The 17,969-nt window shown below is 46.2% G+C and overlaps 1 protein-coding gene across 4 annotated transcripts in view; it reads left to right on the top strand.

Moving 5' to 3' along the window:
• FAM168B (family with sequence similarity 168 member B) overlaps positions 1–17,437 on the top strand; it is a 30,408-nt gene extending 12,971 nt beyond the window's left edge. For 3 of the 4 annotated variants that reach the window (XM_068280715.1, XM_068280711.1, XM_068280714.1), the window contains exons 5-8: positions 2,453–2,595; positions 4,024–4,201; positions 5,201–5,357; positions 12,767–17,437. In XM_068280715.1, coding sequence (XP_068136816.1) covers positions 2,453–2,595; positions 4,024–4,201; positions 5,201–5,313 — 434 coding nt within the window. In that variant the 3' untranslated portion in view covers positions 5,314–5,357; positions 12,767–17,437. The remainder of the gene's footprint in view (positions 1–2,452; positions 2,596–4,023; positions 4,202–5,200; positions 5,358–12,766) is intronic. The other variant, XM_068280712.1, reaches the window with a different exon arrangement.
• The last annotated feature ends 532 nt before the right edge of the window (positions 17,438–17,969 follow it).

The raw sequence follows: 17,969 nt of genomic DNA, 5'->3' as shown, positions 1-17,969 counted from the left end.
TGTACTGTAATATAAAAAAAGTTTGTTTTGTTACCTCCATAGTGCTCCAGTATCTTATTTTAATCTTTGTTCAAATCTCACACTGCATTGATGCTCTTGCTGTAAAGCTGGCCATACACTAGGCCGATTCCCCGCTGTTCGACAGCAGATTCGATCACTGGGTTCGAATCTGCTGTCAAATAACGCTAAATTTCGATCTATTTCGTCCCGAAATGGATCGGTCCCGTCGATCGCTCCGTGCGGGAAATTACCGTTGATCGCCCGCGGGTAGAGAGCGAGTCGCTAGCGGCGTTTGAGTGCCCGACGACCGACGCAATACAGCTGCAATACATTACCCGCTCCGCCGGCGCGACTCCCCAGGTCTCCGCTGTCTTCTTCTCCGCGCTGGTCTCCGGGTCCGGCAGGCTTCCTTCTTCCTGTCCCGGCAGGAAGTTTAAACAGTAGAGGGCGCTCTACTGTTTAAACTTCCCCCAGACAGGAAGAAGTGAAGCCTGCCGGACCCGGAGACCAGAGCGGAGAAGAAGACCGCGGAGACCGGGGGGAGTTGCGCCGGCCGGTGCAGGTAATGTATGGGGGGGGGGGGGGGGGGCGGTGGCAGCACCACCACAGATTGTGAACGGTTTCAGGCTGAAGTCGATTCACAATCTGTTTGCACTAAAGACAGCCATATGATCCCTCTCTGATCAGATTCGATCAGAGAGGGGTCTATCTGTTGGTCGAATCTGATGGCAAATCGACCAGTGTATGGCTACCTTAAGGCACAGGTGTGGATCTCCAGCCCTCAAGGGCCATATAAGGCTTGATTACTGTCGCCATACGAGATTGGGAGTCTATCAGGTGACAGGGCAGAGAGCGGTACAGACAGATGCTAGGTCTAGCATTGCATCAGTTGTTGTGAAGGGACAACGCAAGGAGCATGGAATGGGAATTGAATGGAAAACTTGGGAGTTTCTTTCCGGCACGCTTTACTCTGGCTACTGGGTCTACTCTGATTAAAAAAACTGAGAGGTATATGGAGCTACCATTTATTTTTCCGCTTTGAAACCATACCAGTTACCTGGCAGTCCTGCTGATCTTTTTGGGTGCAGTAGTGTCTGATTTACATACCTGAAACAAGCATACAGCGCAATCTCCGATTTTTGGCAGAGTCAAAGCTCCAGAGCTGCAGCTAGGGCTCTTTCTAGAGGCAGTAGCAGTGTTGGGGAGTCTTGCTCAAGGTCTCATACTGAATAGGTGCTGGCTTTAACCAGCCCTTAACCAGTACACTGTCCAGCCACTTTGTCAATCATCTGATCTGAATGCTTGTTCAGGGTCTATGGCAGGGGTGTCAAACTCAAATACAAAGTGGGCCGAAATTGTACACTGGGACCAAGTCGAAGGGCAACCTCGATGTCTACTGGCCATCTCCAAATCTGGCCCGCGGGCCGGAGTTTGATATGTATGGTCTAAGGCTTAAAGTATTAGAGGCAGAGGATCAGAAAGACTGCCAGGCATCTGGTATTGTTAAAAGTAAATGCCAGCCTCCATATCCCTGTCTCTAAGTTCCCTTTCGCTGGCTCTTTGTTGCACATAGAGAATCCACCTTCATCTTTCTTTACAGTGCCACCTAGTGGCCAATGGGAATAATAATGCTTGATGTGTACATAGTAAGTTTATTAGATCATGCATCTCTGGTGCATGCAAATGAGGTGGGAGTAGATTTTGTTACTATTGTACTGTATGCACTTATGCCACTATTGATGTGTAATAAAAGTATTGCATCATTTGCATGTTAATCTTCCACCTATTTGGTCCAGTTGGACTGGCAGCGTCTGGGGAGCATTTTGTACTTAAAATAGTTGTACTACAGTATATATTCTAGTATAAGCCAACTCTAGTATACAGTGTGTTCTGCATCATTTACAGTTCAAATACTTTTAAAGATGACTTCAGCAGATTGCTTTTTAATTAAAGTGGACCTGAACTCTTGCACAGGACAGAAGGAAACCATAGAGAAATGCACCCTTTCTGTACTTGGAGAGTTTAGCCTACCTAGTTCCTCCACATCTGTGACTAAGCACAAGTTATAATTTGATCTTTTCCCTGTCAGCTGACTGACAGCTGATAAGCTCATTTGAAAGCACAGGATTTTAACAGTCTGCTTCCATGAAAGCAGGAAGTAGAAACACTGGACATTTATTGTAAGATTTGTATTGGCTGTAACAAATGTTTTTTTGTTTAAAGGTTATTATGCTGTAGTGTATCTTTTAGCGCAGAGAGGAAGTTCGAGTTAAAGTCCGCTTTAATGTAAATTCATTCTACACTGAATTTAATCAAAATGAATGTACAGTATTTTAAGTAAAATAAGAGAACTTGAGTACACGAATCTCTCTCTTAGCCCTTAGATATTGTATGCATATTTCACTGAACAGTGACTTGAAAACACAATGATCAATATTGTTTCTGATTGCAGGATATACGCCAGGAACTCCATACAAAGTGTCATGTTCACCTACTAGTGGAACTGTTCCACCATACTCCTCTTCTCCAAACCCCTACCAGACTGCAGTATATCCAGTAAGAAGTGCCTATGCACAGCAAAACCCATACGCACAGGTAACTTGTAGTAACAGTAAGATATCTCCCTGAATGGTTGTTCACTGTTAGTTTCCTGGATATTGTGTGTAACTCGGCATCGGCCACAAGAGTTATTCAGGGAGGAGCTTGGAGGGGGTGCTGGCCAGCCCTGAGCTGCCCACCTCCTCGCTGCTGCTGCTGAAAGACTAAGGCCCCTTTTTACACCCATATACTTTTTTTTTTTTTCTCTGCATCCCGGGTAACGCAACAGCAAAGAAAGTGTATGGGGTCCGGTATATTATCCACGTTGTGCCGGAAGTATCCAAGTCAGCGCAGACTGCCGCAAAGTCAAAAGCGTGTTACCATGCGACTTCCGCGATGCTGCAGCAGTGGAATGCATTGAAGTAAATGCACGATGCAGTAATTTTAAATTTGTTGGCGGCGGTGCAGCGTGTATGCGCAGGATGACGTAAATATGCCGGGGAAGCCAGGAATCCTAGTGAAGTACTTCCTGTCCAGCAGGGAGTCAGTCACTGAGTGCGGCGCGGCGCTATGCATATGACCCTGTCTGCACACTCTGCAGCAGGGTCATATGAATCTTGTTTTTGTCTGTTTGATGCGAGGGGTGTCGCATCACACCAAACCGGCCTAAGACCACTTGTGTAGAATAAACACCACCGAGAAATGCAGGAAGTTAATCCTTTTGTTAAAGTGGACCTGAACTCTTGCACAGGACAGAAGGAAAACAGAGAAATGCTCCCTGTATGTATTTAGAGAGTTAAGCTTGTCTAATTCCCCCTCATCTGTGAGTAAGCACAGGTTGTAATTAGATCTCTCATCGGTCAGTTGGCTGCCATGGCAGAGAGCTAATTGGTAAACACAGGATGTTAACAATATGTCTGCTCCCATAAAAGCAGGAAGTAGACACTGCAGATTTATTGCAGGATTTGTAACAGCTGTAACGAAGAAATGTTTTCCCTTTTAAAGGTAGCGAGAGCAGAGTGGAAGTTCTGAGTTCAGGTCCACTTTAAAAATAGGATCCACTTGTGAAAAGAATTTGATCCAGAGTCCCGACCTGCAGCATTTTTCAGGAACAGGACAGCAAAATGCCAGCTGCATGGAGGCAATGAAAGCCTATGAGAACAAACTCATTGGCTGGTCGCAAAAAGCAAATACTTGTGTGTCCCAGATGCAACGATTCAACCAACCGACACCGCAATCCTTGTCTCTAATCCTCAGTAAAAAGCACAGGTACTTAGCGCCAAACTGCAACCATTTAGATTTGGAATTTCCCTGTAGAAGAATTAGGTGTCAGTGTAATAATGAAGGGAATAAATGCACATTTGCATCCTGTCACAGATGCCAGGCTCATATTGTGATTAGGTTTGGCAATACTGTAGTTCTGTGTAAAGTAGTTGAGTTTTGTGCAAATTATAGATAAGAATTTGCTTGTTTTTCCTCTTACAGCAAGGAGCATACTATACACAACCTCTGTATGCAGCCCCTCCACATGTCATCCATCACACTACTGTTGTGCAACCCAATGGAATGCCAGCAGCTATGTACCCTGCATCTCTTCAACCAGGCAGAGGCAGCGGCGTGGCCATGGGGATGGTGGCTGGGACCACAATGGCAATGTCAGCAGGTACGTCTATACATTGTATTTCCCAGTACTTGTCTTGTCAGTGCTAATACTTTATTTGTCTAATCTTTATATAACATAAAATGGCGGTATCAAGTTTATTGTAGATAAATGCAGACAAGAAATACTCTAAAATCTGGTTGTTCCTCTTGTGGAGGTCTTCTTCTCTTTCTTCTGGCTCATCCTTTGCCATTACCTCTTTTTTTGACTCGGTCGTTGCTAGCTTAACAATCCTATGGGTCGAGTCAACTGTAGGAGTAAAATGTACGATATTTATATACTCTACTATTGTGATTAAAGAATACCATAGCCAAAATAACCTAGAGAAACAGGAAGGGGGGGGGGGGGGGGGGAGAGAAAGCATGTACTGTGATCTGTCCTGATGCCTACCGCTTCCCCCGCTCTCCTCTCTCCCTCCCATCTTACCTAAATGCTCCTCCAGCAGCCTCTTCCAGGTTGCCGTAATCGGGCACTACTGCACAGGCGATGTGCGCATCCTACAACGTGTGCCTGTGGCCAGAAGCACTCTGCGTATGACGTCACGTGCATGATGTAGTGACGTCATGCACAGAGCGCTCCCGGCCACAGGTGTGCGCTGTAGGACGTGGGCGGCCAGTGCCTGCGCAGTAGTGTCCGACTGGTGACCCGGCAGAGGCTGCCTGGGCGGGCTGAGGGGAGAACGGGGGAAGAGGTAGGCATCAGGACAGGTGACTGTATATGCCTGTTCACCCTAGCTTATTTTGGCTCTGTTATCCTATAATCACAATAGCAGACTTCATATGGATGATGTAATGCCTGAGTCAATGGAGCTTTTCCTTCTGCATGTACTATTCATGTTCATCACCAATAAACTTGTGTTCAAATTTTCTTTTTAAAAAGTTGTTTCCTGTGTAACTAGAACTTGTTTTTTTGGTTTGATAGTTTTTTTTTGGGGAGGGGGGGGGGGGGGGGTGGTATGTCTTTCAGAAGTTTTTAGATTTCATTAATATATTTGTTTTGTAGGTACATTGTTGACCACTCATTCTCCAACTCAAGTAGCTCCTCATCAAGTCACAATGCCTGCATATCGGGCTCCAGGGACTCCGACATATAGCTATGTCCCACCACAATGGTGATAAGCCTACCAGTGTAAGTGAAGGACATTCCACCACTCTATTAGGTACTAGCTGCCTCTTTCTTACCATGTGTTTGCTGACATTAATATACTAGAGGTGAATGACAGAACTTGGAATGCATTGAATTTGTATGTATGTGGTCCATACTACAGTTGCTGTGTGGCTAATTTTATACATGAGTAGATAAGGATTGCTCATTGATACTCTGCATAGTATATGTCACACGGAAGTGCTGTTACAGCAATCACTATTTTGCCCCATTTTCATGCCACCTCCCGCCTCCTTTGGAATAAAGTTTTTCCAAATCTTGTAAAGGAAACCCATGAAAACATTTAGTGATTTTTTTTTTTTTTTTTTTTTTTTTTTTTTTTTTTTCCCCACCTTAAAGAGAACCCGAGGTGGCTTCCTAAGAATGCAATCTGCACACAGAGGCTGGGTCTGCCTATACTGCCCAGCCTCTGTTGCTATCTCAATCCCCCTAAGTTCCCCCTGCACTCTGAACTGAACTGCGCTCTGCTATCCCCCATAAATCACAGCCGCGCTGTCAACATGCAGCGCGTCGCAGCGGGCTGTGTTTACCTCTGTAGTGTCACTCTGCGTGCTTCCCCGTCTCCTGCATAGCTCCGATCCCTGACCGCGTCCCTTCCCTCCTCGCTGATTGGAGGGAAGGGACGCGGACGTGGCCCGGAGCTATGGAGTAGGCGGGGGGAGCAGCGAGAGTGACACTACAGAGGTAAACGCAGCCCGCTGCGTGTCGACAGCGCGGCTTTGATTTATGGGGCATAGCAGAGCGCAGGGGGAACTTAGGGGGATTGAGATAGCAACAGAGGCTGGGCAGTGTAGGCAGACCCAGCCTCTGTGTGCGGATTTCATTCTTAGGAAGCCACCTCGGGTTCTCTTTAACCACTTTACCTCCCTTGCTACGCTTATCTACTCCCACAAAACTTTACTTGAAGCTCAGGGGAGTAGATAGGCGTACTTGTGGTAAACAGTGTGCTGTATGCCCAATAAGCTATCTGATTATGTATATAGGGTATCATTTTAACCGTGACAAGTGAGAGAATAGATTTTGTGTTGTTTGACAACTGAGGGCTAAGTCATGTGATTTTTTTTTTTTTTTTTTTTACCGGAAAACTGAATGAAAAGCAATAAAACTGTTATTTTCATGTACTCTATACCCCTAAATAAATGTAAAAAAAAACAAAAGTGACAGCATTGAAAAGAGAATACATCGTTACCCTAGGGACTTAGCTTTTAAAATATGTATGCCATGAGAGTGTATTACTGTTAATCATGAAGATAAGGGCTTTTAATTACTGATAGAGTACAATGAGAAAACAAAAAACACAAACCAGAAACTAATATATTATCGCCATACATTGTACTAGGAACATTATTTAAATGTTGAGATAACCAGGACAAATTAGCAAATACAATGTGTGGGTTTTACCTATGGTAACATTGTTTACTTGAAAACTATAGTGCATGGAAATGGAGAAATTGTGTATTTTTTTTTCTCATTTTTCCCTTTAAAATGCACAGATAATAGCATAATTACTGAAAGCAAATATCACCCTCACAAAGCATAATTTGTGGCAAAAAAAAACAAGATATAGATCATTTACATCTGATGAGTAGCAATAAAGTTATTGGTGAATGAATGGGAGGAGCGCTGAAATGTGAAAATTGCTCTGGTTTTTAAGCAAAAAACCCTGTGGTGCTGAAGTGGTTAAAGGACTCCAGAGGTGACCAGCGTAATCTATCTTTACTTACCCGGGGCTACTTCCAAAAAAGCAGCAATCTATAGGTGAGAGGGTTATAAAGCCCTGAGAGCACAGTACACACCCATAGTTTTTCTATGATTTTACGTAATGATGTCCTTGGCCACTACAATACAAATACAATTACAGTACAAGCCAACACAAATCAACTCTGATTACCTTTTTTTTCTTGGAGGGAGGCAGAAGTAAAAAAAACTAGAAAACTACCAATACAATTTTAATGTTAGAGGACACCTGAGCTGAGAGGAATACGGAGGCTAACCTGTTTATTTCCTTTTATACAATGCACATTTCCTGGCTGTCCTGTTGACCTGTCCTCTAAAGCCTGGTACACACCATGCAATTTTCCGTCAGATAGATGGGTCAAATAGTTAATTTACGACAGGTCCGTTCTGAATTCCGATCATTTTTCTGATCGATTTTTTCATAGAAGTGATCAGAAAATCGATCAGATAAATATTTAGATCGGATTTGTCGGAAATTATCTCTCGACCCATCTATCTGATGGGAAATTGTATCGCGTGTATCAGGAATACCACCTTTAGCCATTGAGCCTAATCAAGCATGCAGATCAGATGTTTGACTGAAGTCTTAGTAGATTGGCTGCATGCCTGTTTCAGGTTTGAGTCACACTATTTGAGCCAAAAAGATCAGGACTGCCAGGCAACTAGTATTGTATAAAAGAAAATAAGTATGGCAACCTCTATATCCTTCAGTTCAGGTGTCCTTTATAGGATGCATGAGACAAATTTTATAAAAAAAAAAATCAGTTACTTACGGCTTCATCCAGCCCCTAGAAGCCTATGTGTCCCTCACTCCAGCTCCGATCTCCGCCTGTCTCCCGAGGGCCTGGTGCTGGAAGCGATCTGCAATACTTCTGCGACCGTGAGTGACTGTGTGCATACACAGAAGCTGCCGATCTGGTAAGGTCGGCAACTGCTGTGGAAGGGAACCCTGGGGGACAGGCAGAGAGCAGAGCTGGGTTGATAGACACATTTGCTTCCTCCAGCGCCTAGAAGCCAACCGTGACCAATTTTACCATCTCTGTGTAGTAGGAGGGACAACAGATTTTTGATCCTATGAACACTAGTTAGGTAAACACTCATACTACAAGGAAAGTGATAAAATTGATCAATCAAAAATTGGAGGGGTGTATGCACCCTTATAGACAGCTGGGTGGCATGAAAAAGTAGCTGGGTGGGGCGCCACAGGGAATGCAGGGTTGGCCCAACTCTACTTACAGCATAGGAGGAGGATGAGGAGGCGAGCCAATGTCAGCTGGGTGCTCACCAAAATTAGCCGGGTAAAAGAGCCTGGGGAGAGCATTGGCCAGGCGTACGTACAAAAAGGGCGCCCGGACAAAAAGGGCGCGGGGTGTAAACGCTAATTAACAATTAATCATTAATAGGGTTTATAAAAAGTGTGCTATATTTCGTTCACAAATAATGTTTAACAAATTTATAAATCATTAAATAATGTTTATGAAATCGGCAATTGTGAAAACTTTAATCTTCCGTTTCAAAAGTGAAACTTAGAATTACGTTTTATTAAAATAACGATAATATATGATTGTTATAATTGTATATTATTGTGAATAACCTTCATTTATGGTTTGTTCTTATAATAAAATCTGAAAATATTCTTTATAGCTATGATATAAATATAACTACGTTCGTAATAAGTATTGTAAAACATTAGTAAATATTACTAAAATTGTAGTAAAACTATACCTAAGCCTACTCTCACACAGAACCCTCCCTGTACCTATCCCTAACCCCTAGACTCCCCTGGTGGTGCCTAAACCTAAGACCCCCCCCTGGTGGTGCCTAAACCTAAGACCCCCCCTGGTGGTGCCTAAACCTAAGACCCCCCCTGGTGGTGCCTAAACCTAAGACCCCCCCTGGTGGTGCCTAAACCTAAGACCCCCCCTGGTGGTGCCTAAACCTAAGACCCCCCCTGGTGGTGCCTAAACCTAAGACCCCCCCCTCCTGGTGGTGCCTAAACCTAAGACCCCCCCCTCCTGGTGGTGCCTAAACCTAAGACCCCCCCTCCTGGTGGTGCCTAAACCTAAGACCCCCCCTCCTGGTGGTGCCTAAACCTAAGACCCCCCCCCCCTGGTGGTGCCTAAACCTAAGACCCCCCCCCCTGGTGGTGCCTAAACCTAAGACCCCCCCCCCTGGTGGTGCCTAAATCTAAGACCCCCCCCCCCTGGTGGTGCCTAAACCTAAGACCCCCCCTCTGGTGGTGCCTAAACCTAAGACCCCCCCCCCCCCTGGTGGTGCCTAAACCTAAGACCCCCCCTGGTGGTGCCTAAACCTAAGACCCCCCCTGGTGGTGCCTAAACCTAAGACCCCCCCTGGTGGTGCCTAAACCTAAGACCCCCCCCCCTGGTGGAGCCTAAACCTAAGACCCCCCCCCTGGTGGTGCCTAAACCTAAGACCCCCCCCCCTGGTGGTGCCTAAACCTATGACCCCCCCCCCTGGTGGTGCCTAAACCTATGACCCCCCCCCCCCTGGTGGTGCCTAAACCTATGACCCCCCCCCCCCCCCCTGGTGGTGCCTAAACCTAAGACCCCCCCCCTGGTGGTGCCTAAACCTAAGACCCCCCCCCTGGTGGTGCCTAAACCTAAGACCCCCCCCCCTGGTGGTGCCTAAACCTAAGACCCCCCCCCCTGGTGGTGCCTAAACCTAAGACCCCCCCCTGGTGGTGCCTAAACCTAAGACCCCCCCCCTGGTGGTGCCTAAACCTAAGACCCCCCCCCCCTGGTGGTGCCTAAACCTAAGACCCCCCCCCCCTGGTGGTGCCTAAACCTAAGACCCCCCCCCTGGTGGTGCCTAAACCTAAGACCCCCCCCCTGGTGGTGCCTAAACCTAAGACCCCCCCCCTGGTGGTGCCTAAACCTAAGACCCCCCCCCCTGGTGGTGCCTAAACCTAAGACCCCCCCCCCCCTGGTGGTGCCTAAACCTAAGACCCCCCCCCTGGTGGTGCCTAAACCTAAGACCCCCCCCCTGGTGGTGCCTAAACCTAAGACCCCCCCCCTGGTGGTGCCTAAACCTAAGACCCCCCCCCCTGGTGGTGCCTAAACCTAAGACCCCCCCCTGGTGGTGCCTAAACCTAAGACCCCCCCCCCCCTGGTGGTGCCTAAACCTAAGACCCCCCCCTGGTGGTGCCTAAACCTAAGACCCCCCCCCCTTGTGGTGCCTACACCTAAGACCCCCCCCCTGGTGGTGCCTACACCTAAGACCCCCCCCTGGTGGTGCCTACACCTAAGACCCCCCCCTGGTGGTGCCTACACCTAAGACCCCCCCCTGGTGGTGCCTACACCTAAGACCCCCCCCCTGGTGGTGCCTACACCTAAGACCCCCCCCTGGTGGTGCCTACACCTAAGACCCCCCCCCCTGGTGGTGCCTAAACCTAAGACCCCCCCTGGTGGTGCCTAAACCTAAGACCCCCCCCCCTGGTGGTGCCTAAACCTAAGACCCCCCCCCTGGTGGTGCCTAAACCTAAGACCCCCCCCCTGGTGGTGCCTAAACCTAAGACCCCCCCCCCCTGGTGGTGCCTAAACCTAAGACCCCCCCCCCTGGTGGTGCCTAAACCTAAGACCCCCCCCCCCTGGTGGTGCCTAAACCTAAGACCCCCCCCCTGGTGGTGCCTAAACCTAAGACCCCCCCCTGGTGGTGCCTAAACCTAAGACCCCCCCCCCTGGTGGTGCCTAAACCTAAGACCCCCCCCCTGGTGGTGCCTAAACCTAAGACCCCCCCCCCCTGGTGGTGCCTAAACCTAAGACCCCCCCCCCCTGGTGGTGCCTAAACCTAAGACCCCCCCCCCTGGTGGTGCCTAAACCTAAGACCCCCCCCCGGTGGTGCCTAAACCTAAGACCCCCCCCCCCCCCTGGTGGTGCCTAAACCTAAGACCCCCCCCCCCCCTGGTGGTGCCTAAACCTAAGACCCCCCCCCCCCTGGTGGTGCCTAAACCTAAGACCCCCCCCCCCCGGTGGTGCCTAAACCTAAGACCCCCCCCCCCCTGGTGGTGCCTAAACCTAAGACCCCCCCCTGGTGGTGCCTAAACCTAAGACCCCCCTCTGGTGGTGCCTAAACCTAAGACCCCCCCCCTGGTGGTGCCTAAACCTAAGACCCCCCCCTGGTGGTGCCTAAACCTAAGACCCCCCCCTGGTGGTGCCTAAACCTAAGACCCCCCCCTGGTGGTGCCTAAACCTAAGACCCCCCCCCTGGTGGTGCCTAAACCTAAGACCCCCCCCCTGGTGGTGCCTAAACCTAAGACCCCCCCCCTGGTGGTGCCTAAACCTAAGACCCCCCCCCTGGTGGTGCCTAAACCTAAGACCCCCCCCCTGGTGGTGCCTAAACCTAAGACCCCCCCCCCTGGTGGTGCCTAAACCTAAGACCCCCCCCCTGGTGGTGCCTAAACCTAAGACCCCCCCCCTGGTGGTGCCTAAACCTAAGACCCCCTCCCTGGTGGTGCCTAAACCTAAGACCCCCCCCTGGTGGTGCCTAAACCTAAGACCCCCCCCCCCTGGTGGTGCCTAAACCTAAGACCCCCCCCCCCCCTGGTGGTGCCTAAACCTAAGACCCCCCCCCTTGTGGTGCCTAAACCTAAGACCCCCCCCCCCCCTGGTGGTGCCTAAACCTAAGACCCCCCCCCCCCCTGGTGGTGCCTAAACCTAAGACCCCCCCTGGTGGTGCCTAAACCTAAGACCCCCCCTGGTGGTGCCTAAACCTAAGACCCCCCCTGGTGGTGCCTAAACCTAAGACCCCCCCTGGTGGTGCCTAAACCTAAGACCCCCCCTGGTGGTGCCTAAACCTAAGACCCCCCCTGGTGGTGCCTAAACCTAAGACCCCCCCTGGTGGTGCCTAAACCTAAGACCCCCCCCCTGGTGGTGCCTAAACCTAAGACCCCCCCCCCTGGTGGTGCCTAAACCTAAGACCCCCCCCCCCTGGTGGTGCCTAAACCTAAGACCCCCCCCCCCTGGTGGTGCCTAAACCTAAGACCCCCCCCCCCCTGGTGGTGCCTAAACCTAAGACCCCCCCCTGGTGGTGCCTAAACCTAACCACCCCCCTTAGTCATCGCTTTATTATGTGGATAATAATGTTTTACAAATTGTGACTCCAAAAAATATATTGCAATTTACATTACGTACTGATTGCTTTATTTTGTGAATAATGTTTTAAAAACAGTAAGGGATAAAACTTTAAATAATGTTTTAATTAGTTAAATAAGATAAATATGTTTAGTATTTTTATAAACGTTATTCGGCACTGGTGCATTTTATAAACGTAAATCACCACAAGCTCAGTTATAAATCATTAAACATCTCCCGGCGCCGTTTTTAAACTTTATTTAGCTCCGGCGCCCTTTTTTCCTGCTCGGCACCCATTAAACGTTATTTATTATGGGAGTGAATGGCGGCGCCCTTTTTGTCCACTAGCTGCCTGCGCCCTTTTTTGCCAGCTCCATTGGCCAGATAGAATGGTAGTAGGACACTGTAGCGGACCTCCAGAATACTACAGCATATCTGTACTTGTATAAACTGCTGCTATGGCTGGGTCCATAAGTGTGAACTGAGCCTTTCCCTAGTGAACTTAATAGCCTTAAACTGTCGATAAACATTTTTGCCAATACTCAGCTGTTGTCTCCTTTTTATTTTTCCCTCCCAGGTTTAAAGATGGAAGATATGCAAGCAAGTCAGAGGCTCATTAGATGGTGCTGAAGCATTAATGCCTCCAGCGAGAAGTTTCTTCCTTCTGAATTCTCAACATTTGCCTAACACTAATTCAGGATTCGAAGATTTCCATTATTGCATATCTTAACATCTTGGGACTCTAGTGGTTGTCTTTTAATATGAAAAAAAATCCTGTTTTGTGGACAGTCTTGCATTTTTTTTTTTTTTTTAGCTAATTCTAATGATATAAAAAAGGGAGTTATAAAGTCGTTTCAATCCATATCTAGTTAAATGCATGTTTAAACACAAAACAAAGCTTGCTCAGTTTATTGCAGTGACATATGCAAAAACAAAAAAAAGATAAAACATCATATGCAAAATCCAAAGGAGGAGGGAGGAGATTGTGAGGCCGGCTGCCATTTTGGAGGCCTCCGACTCTGAAGCAAGACTAATCACCCAGTGTGTACTTTGAGTGTTGCTCTGCCATTTTTATTTTTTTGAAGTTTTTTGCTAGTTTAAATGGTGCCATGTTTTAAAGAGAAACGTGACTTACTACATCATATTAAAATAGTGTATTTCAGAATATATACAGCTTATCACTAGGAATATTGCGTTTCTTATGTTCCTCTTTAAGTTTATTTTTTTGTTTTTTTTTTAACTTTTGTGTTTATAGGAATAGCTGACTCATGTTGATGTGACCAGCTAGCTGTGTGACTAAGGAGGATTTCTTAGTGGTAGAACGCAGTGTGTAACGTTGAACACTATAAATCTATGACCTTATAAGGGGTGCATCTGCTGCCTGGAGAGATGGCCCCATATACTCTCCATAGAATTGGCTCTGCACTACTTGCAGGTTAAAGGAAAGGGCACTTCTAGCTGTCCACTGAAAGCCAGAAGACCTGCTTCATTTTATACTCTCATGGTTTGAATTAAAAATAGACAAATCTATGCATCACAGAATGTGACTGGAAAAGAGGAACAGGAAAGGTAGAGAGTGTCTCCCTTTCAGCGAATACGATACAGTGACCACAGTTTAAGTGATTTTTTTTTTTTTCTTTTCATTTTTTTATAAGTTTTTTTTTATTATGCTCACTTTGTGCAGAAGTTTTGTTTGCATTCCACAATAAAGAAATAAATATGGTGAACATTCCTAATTCCAGTGTGCGTAATCGGGTGAGTTATTGAAGAGCTGTATAAGTGATAGACACAGAAGCCTCATTGCAATGTTTTTAGAATTGGACAGAACCTTATTGTTGGACACGTGCGATATTTCTTCTCTCCCCCAAAAAACACCCCCTTTCTTTTTCTCCTGTTTTGTCCAGACTAAAGTTGCTTTTATATGGTTTCTGTGCTTCCTGTCATTACGAAGTATAGAGCTATCAGATTAAGGGGGAGGGGAGAAGCTACTACTTCTGTAGGAAAACTCGAAACGTTGCCCACGGCACCCAGTCAGTATCTACTGCAGGAATGGGGAGGATGCAGTCTGGTTACCATGGGCAACAAACGGACTACATTTTGCAGATAAAGGCCATTTGTTAATATACATCTAGTGTGTAGTTGGATTTTGCCATGACATTACGTCAGATTTCATCTATGTACAACTGTCATTTCAATGTTTTCTTCTGAGAAGTTTTAACAAAGGCTTTTTATTAGTAATGCAAATATACTATATGGCATTATTGAATTTGTTCCTACGAAGAGATTAGAAGAGACCGTGAGGGAAGGGAGAATATTGGAAAGTGGAGTCCATTATTCATTGCACAACAAAACACTAATGGCTCTACTGTGGTGGGATTGTATTGACATTTTTTGAGACTCCCTTAATATGAGTGATGTCATCAAACTGGGGTTTTCTATTTCTGGACATGGCTTTTAAATTTGCCCACTGCCACCCCATATACATCTGCAGTTGTGAACGTAACCACATTTACCACATTGTTAGACCCGAGGCGTCAGCATGTTTTGAGTCTGACTTATTGCGATTCACTATCGCAGACCTGCTAGGTTAAAATCACATTAGATTTGGAGAGTAGTGATGGTCCTGTCTAGGAGAACTTGTGGAGAAGCATGTGGTCAGCTGATAAATTTGCAAAGCTCTGATTTGCTGTGATCATATCCTGCTTTAGCACATGATCAGTACTGGCAAATCAGGGACTTGCATACTTGTCACCTGACCGAACTGATCACATGCTTCTCCATGAGTTCTCTTAGACATGACCATCACTATTGGAGAGTTCAGCACTGGGAGAGTTGGGTAGAACTCACTTCCTAAACACTACTGAGATTTCCTGTGGCTTTTAATGCTGTTGTCACCCAGAGCTTTAGCTGTGCCCTGTAAGTGCCGTGCAGTCTTTATATGTCTTTATGCAGCATTTACTAAGTAGCCAGAGACATTGACTGCTAACCAGCAGTGATGAGCAAATCATTCCCTATCTAGTCCAACAGGATTGTGCACATAGCTCGAACTACCTACTCATCAGTGGTCAGCAAATTTCAGCTCACTGTAGAGCCCCTCACATGACATCTCACTGGCAGGTGAGATGCAAATAATTCCAAATTGATGCAGGATTATTCAAATTTATACAGCTTGAAAACAACCCAATCAAATGCCACCTCAGCCATGATTCCATTAGTCAATTTTCAAGCTGCATATACTTGGGTATAAAATTTGCATATTCCTGCATCTGGTTGACTTATCTCTTGTCACCAGGACAGATGAGGGAAAAATCTGAGTGTTAACCCTTCCCTACTTATCTATCCAGTGAAACCAAAGGGTTTATTATACAATTAGTTTAGTATCTATGTCAATGGCTGTCACTTTAATTCCATTCCCCATTTTCTAGCCTCTCTTTATGCCTCCTCAATAGATTCCTGTCGTGCTGTATTTACTATTAGCAGCACCAGGTTTTGTTCTTGATAAACATGCAATAAGGCAGACAAAATTGTTACTTCTTAATGCTGTCAGAATATTCATTGCAGGGTCATACACTTGGCGAAGTGCGCTTGTGTTTTTGTATGTGTAAATGGTAATCATGAACTGCCACTATGGCCCTCTCACAAGTGGTTTTGTACTAAATGTAATGCTTTAACTATCGTATTGTCATGTAATTCCTGCCAGATAGAACAGTACACTGAAATCTTCCTGCTTGTTACATGAAAGATCTTCCCACGTCTCGTGCAGTATTATATTGGGGTAATGCAGTAAACTATATAACAGTTTTGTAGACAAATGAGGTCTGAAGAGCAAATGACATATTCCTAAACCTAAATCACTGTAGTGTTTGGCGTAACACTGATGACAGTCCCTCAGTGAAGTCCTGATTGTTTGCAAAGTACCGCTGAGTAGATCACTCCTTAACACTTCCATCTTGTTATAAGATCCTCTATGGAAGTCAGTATGGCTGACACAAAAGTACCCCGCTGGATGGCTAAAGACAAGTAATCTCCATAAGGGTGGCTCTTTACAGAGCTCTGGACGTGGGCACTAGTCTAGTTAAGAAAACCTCATAGGGAACAGTTCTCTGATCGCAGCACCCTCTACAGCACAGTGTTGTGATTGGCAGAATAGTGTGGGCGTCGTTTATTACAACCTATCTGAAAGGGTACTGTCCACACACTCATGTCAGTGGAATTTCCCTATAAACTTTCCCTCCCCTAAACTATACTTGCTCATGGAAATTAATTACTTTACCTGCCAGGTAGTCTCTATTTGACCCCAAGCCAAAACCATGGAGTTCCCCTATGTGTAAATTAAAACTGCCTCAATTTTATACAGCCGGTATACACTGATGTGCAGCACTGTGGCCAGCTGTACAAAGTGTTGTGTTTTTTTTTGTTTTGCTTTTTTTTAAATCCCATGAAGCACAATATGGCTTACCAAGTAGGCTGTAGAAACATCTGAGGTCATAAGTGATCTGCAAAGCTGGCTGGAAACATCTTTCTGAGGGATGCATGCGCTCAACTGCAATAGTGCAACTGCTAATTCACAAACCCATAGGCGGGGTCTATTGTGGCCCAGGTCATTATGGCAAGTCCTTCCCTCACCACCCTCGGTAGACTATTGTTAATAGCTTCAGGTCAGTTCTGCAGGTTCAGTTATGGTCTTGAGCTTTCAGATGCCTTTGTAAATTCAGGCCCATTTTACACTGTTTTGAATAGAATTACTGTATAACCACAGTAGTCAAATTTCCTATAAACCTTTCTTTAGTTCCATGTATGCTTTGGAGAAGAGCAAAGTAGCAATTGTGTCTAAAGCAAATACGGAAACCATTCAGCCTAAATAAGGTCAATGGGAACAATTTGCCCACCTAGTCAGAAAGTGTTAGAGCATGAATTCAATTGTTCATGGACTTATTATTTTTTTCCTATAGGGTTTGGCTTTTTGGTTAAAGATATGTTACTTTACATGCAGGTTTCATACTTTTTTATATGTAGATTAAATGTTGTCTTCCAAAAAGAAAACAAAGTACCGTTCTTGCATTTACACAAGGTCTCCGGTCGTAGGTGGATGGCGTGTCCATTCTGAGCAACTTCAATTATGTATACTTTTTTTGTATAATGTGATTAGATCAGCTCAGATTTAAATTCTTTAAAAGCACGTTTATTGTAACAAGGATTGTTATGTATTAATACTGTTTTGAATAAATATTGACTTTTGTGTTGCTAATGTGAGTGGAGATGTCTTGCTTTAAAGACGGACCTTAAAGTGGACCTGAATTGTTGTACAGGACAGAAGGAAAACATAAAGGGGCCCATACACCTAACTATTTTCCTGCCGATATACAGCACATTCGATCAATGTGTTGTGAAATCGTTGTGCAAACGGTGACAGAACGATCGCCGGTGGGTCGGGAGTGCGTCGATAGCGGCTTTCGAGTGCCTGACGACCGACGCTAACTGCAATACATTACCTGCTCCGGCCGGCGCGACTCCCCCGGTCTCCGCTGTCTTCTCCGCGCTGGGCTCTGGGTCCGGCTGGCTTGGCTTCACTGAACGTCCTGTCCCGGCAGGAAGTTTAAACAGTAGAGCACTCTACTGTTTAAACTTCCCCTGGACAGGAAGTTCAGTGAAGCCAGCCAGAGACCAGCGCGGAGAAGAAGACAGCGGAGACGGGGGGAGTTGCGCCGGTCGGAGCAGGTAATGTATGCAGGGGGGGGAAGGGGGGCAGAGGCAGCTTCACAGATTGTGATCGGTTTCAT

This window comes from Hyperolius riggenbachi, chromosome 4, assembly GCF_040937935.1.
Source record: "Hyperolius riggenbachi isolate aHypRig1 chromosome 4, aHypRig1.pri, whole genome shotgun sequence".
Lineage (NCBI taxonomy): Eukaryota > Metazoa > Chordata > Amphibia > Anura > Hyperoliidae > Hyperolius > Hyperolius riggenbachi.
Note: the sequence above shows the minus strand (reverse complement) of the source record. Positions and strands in the feature narration are given on the sequence as shown.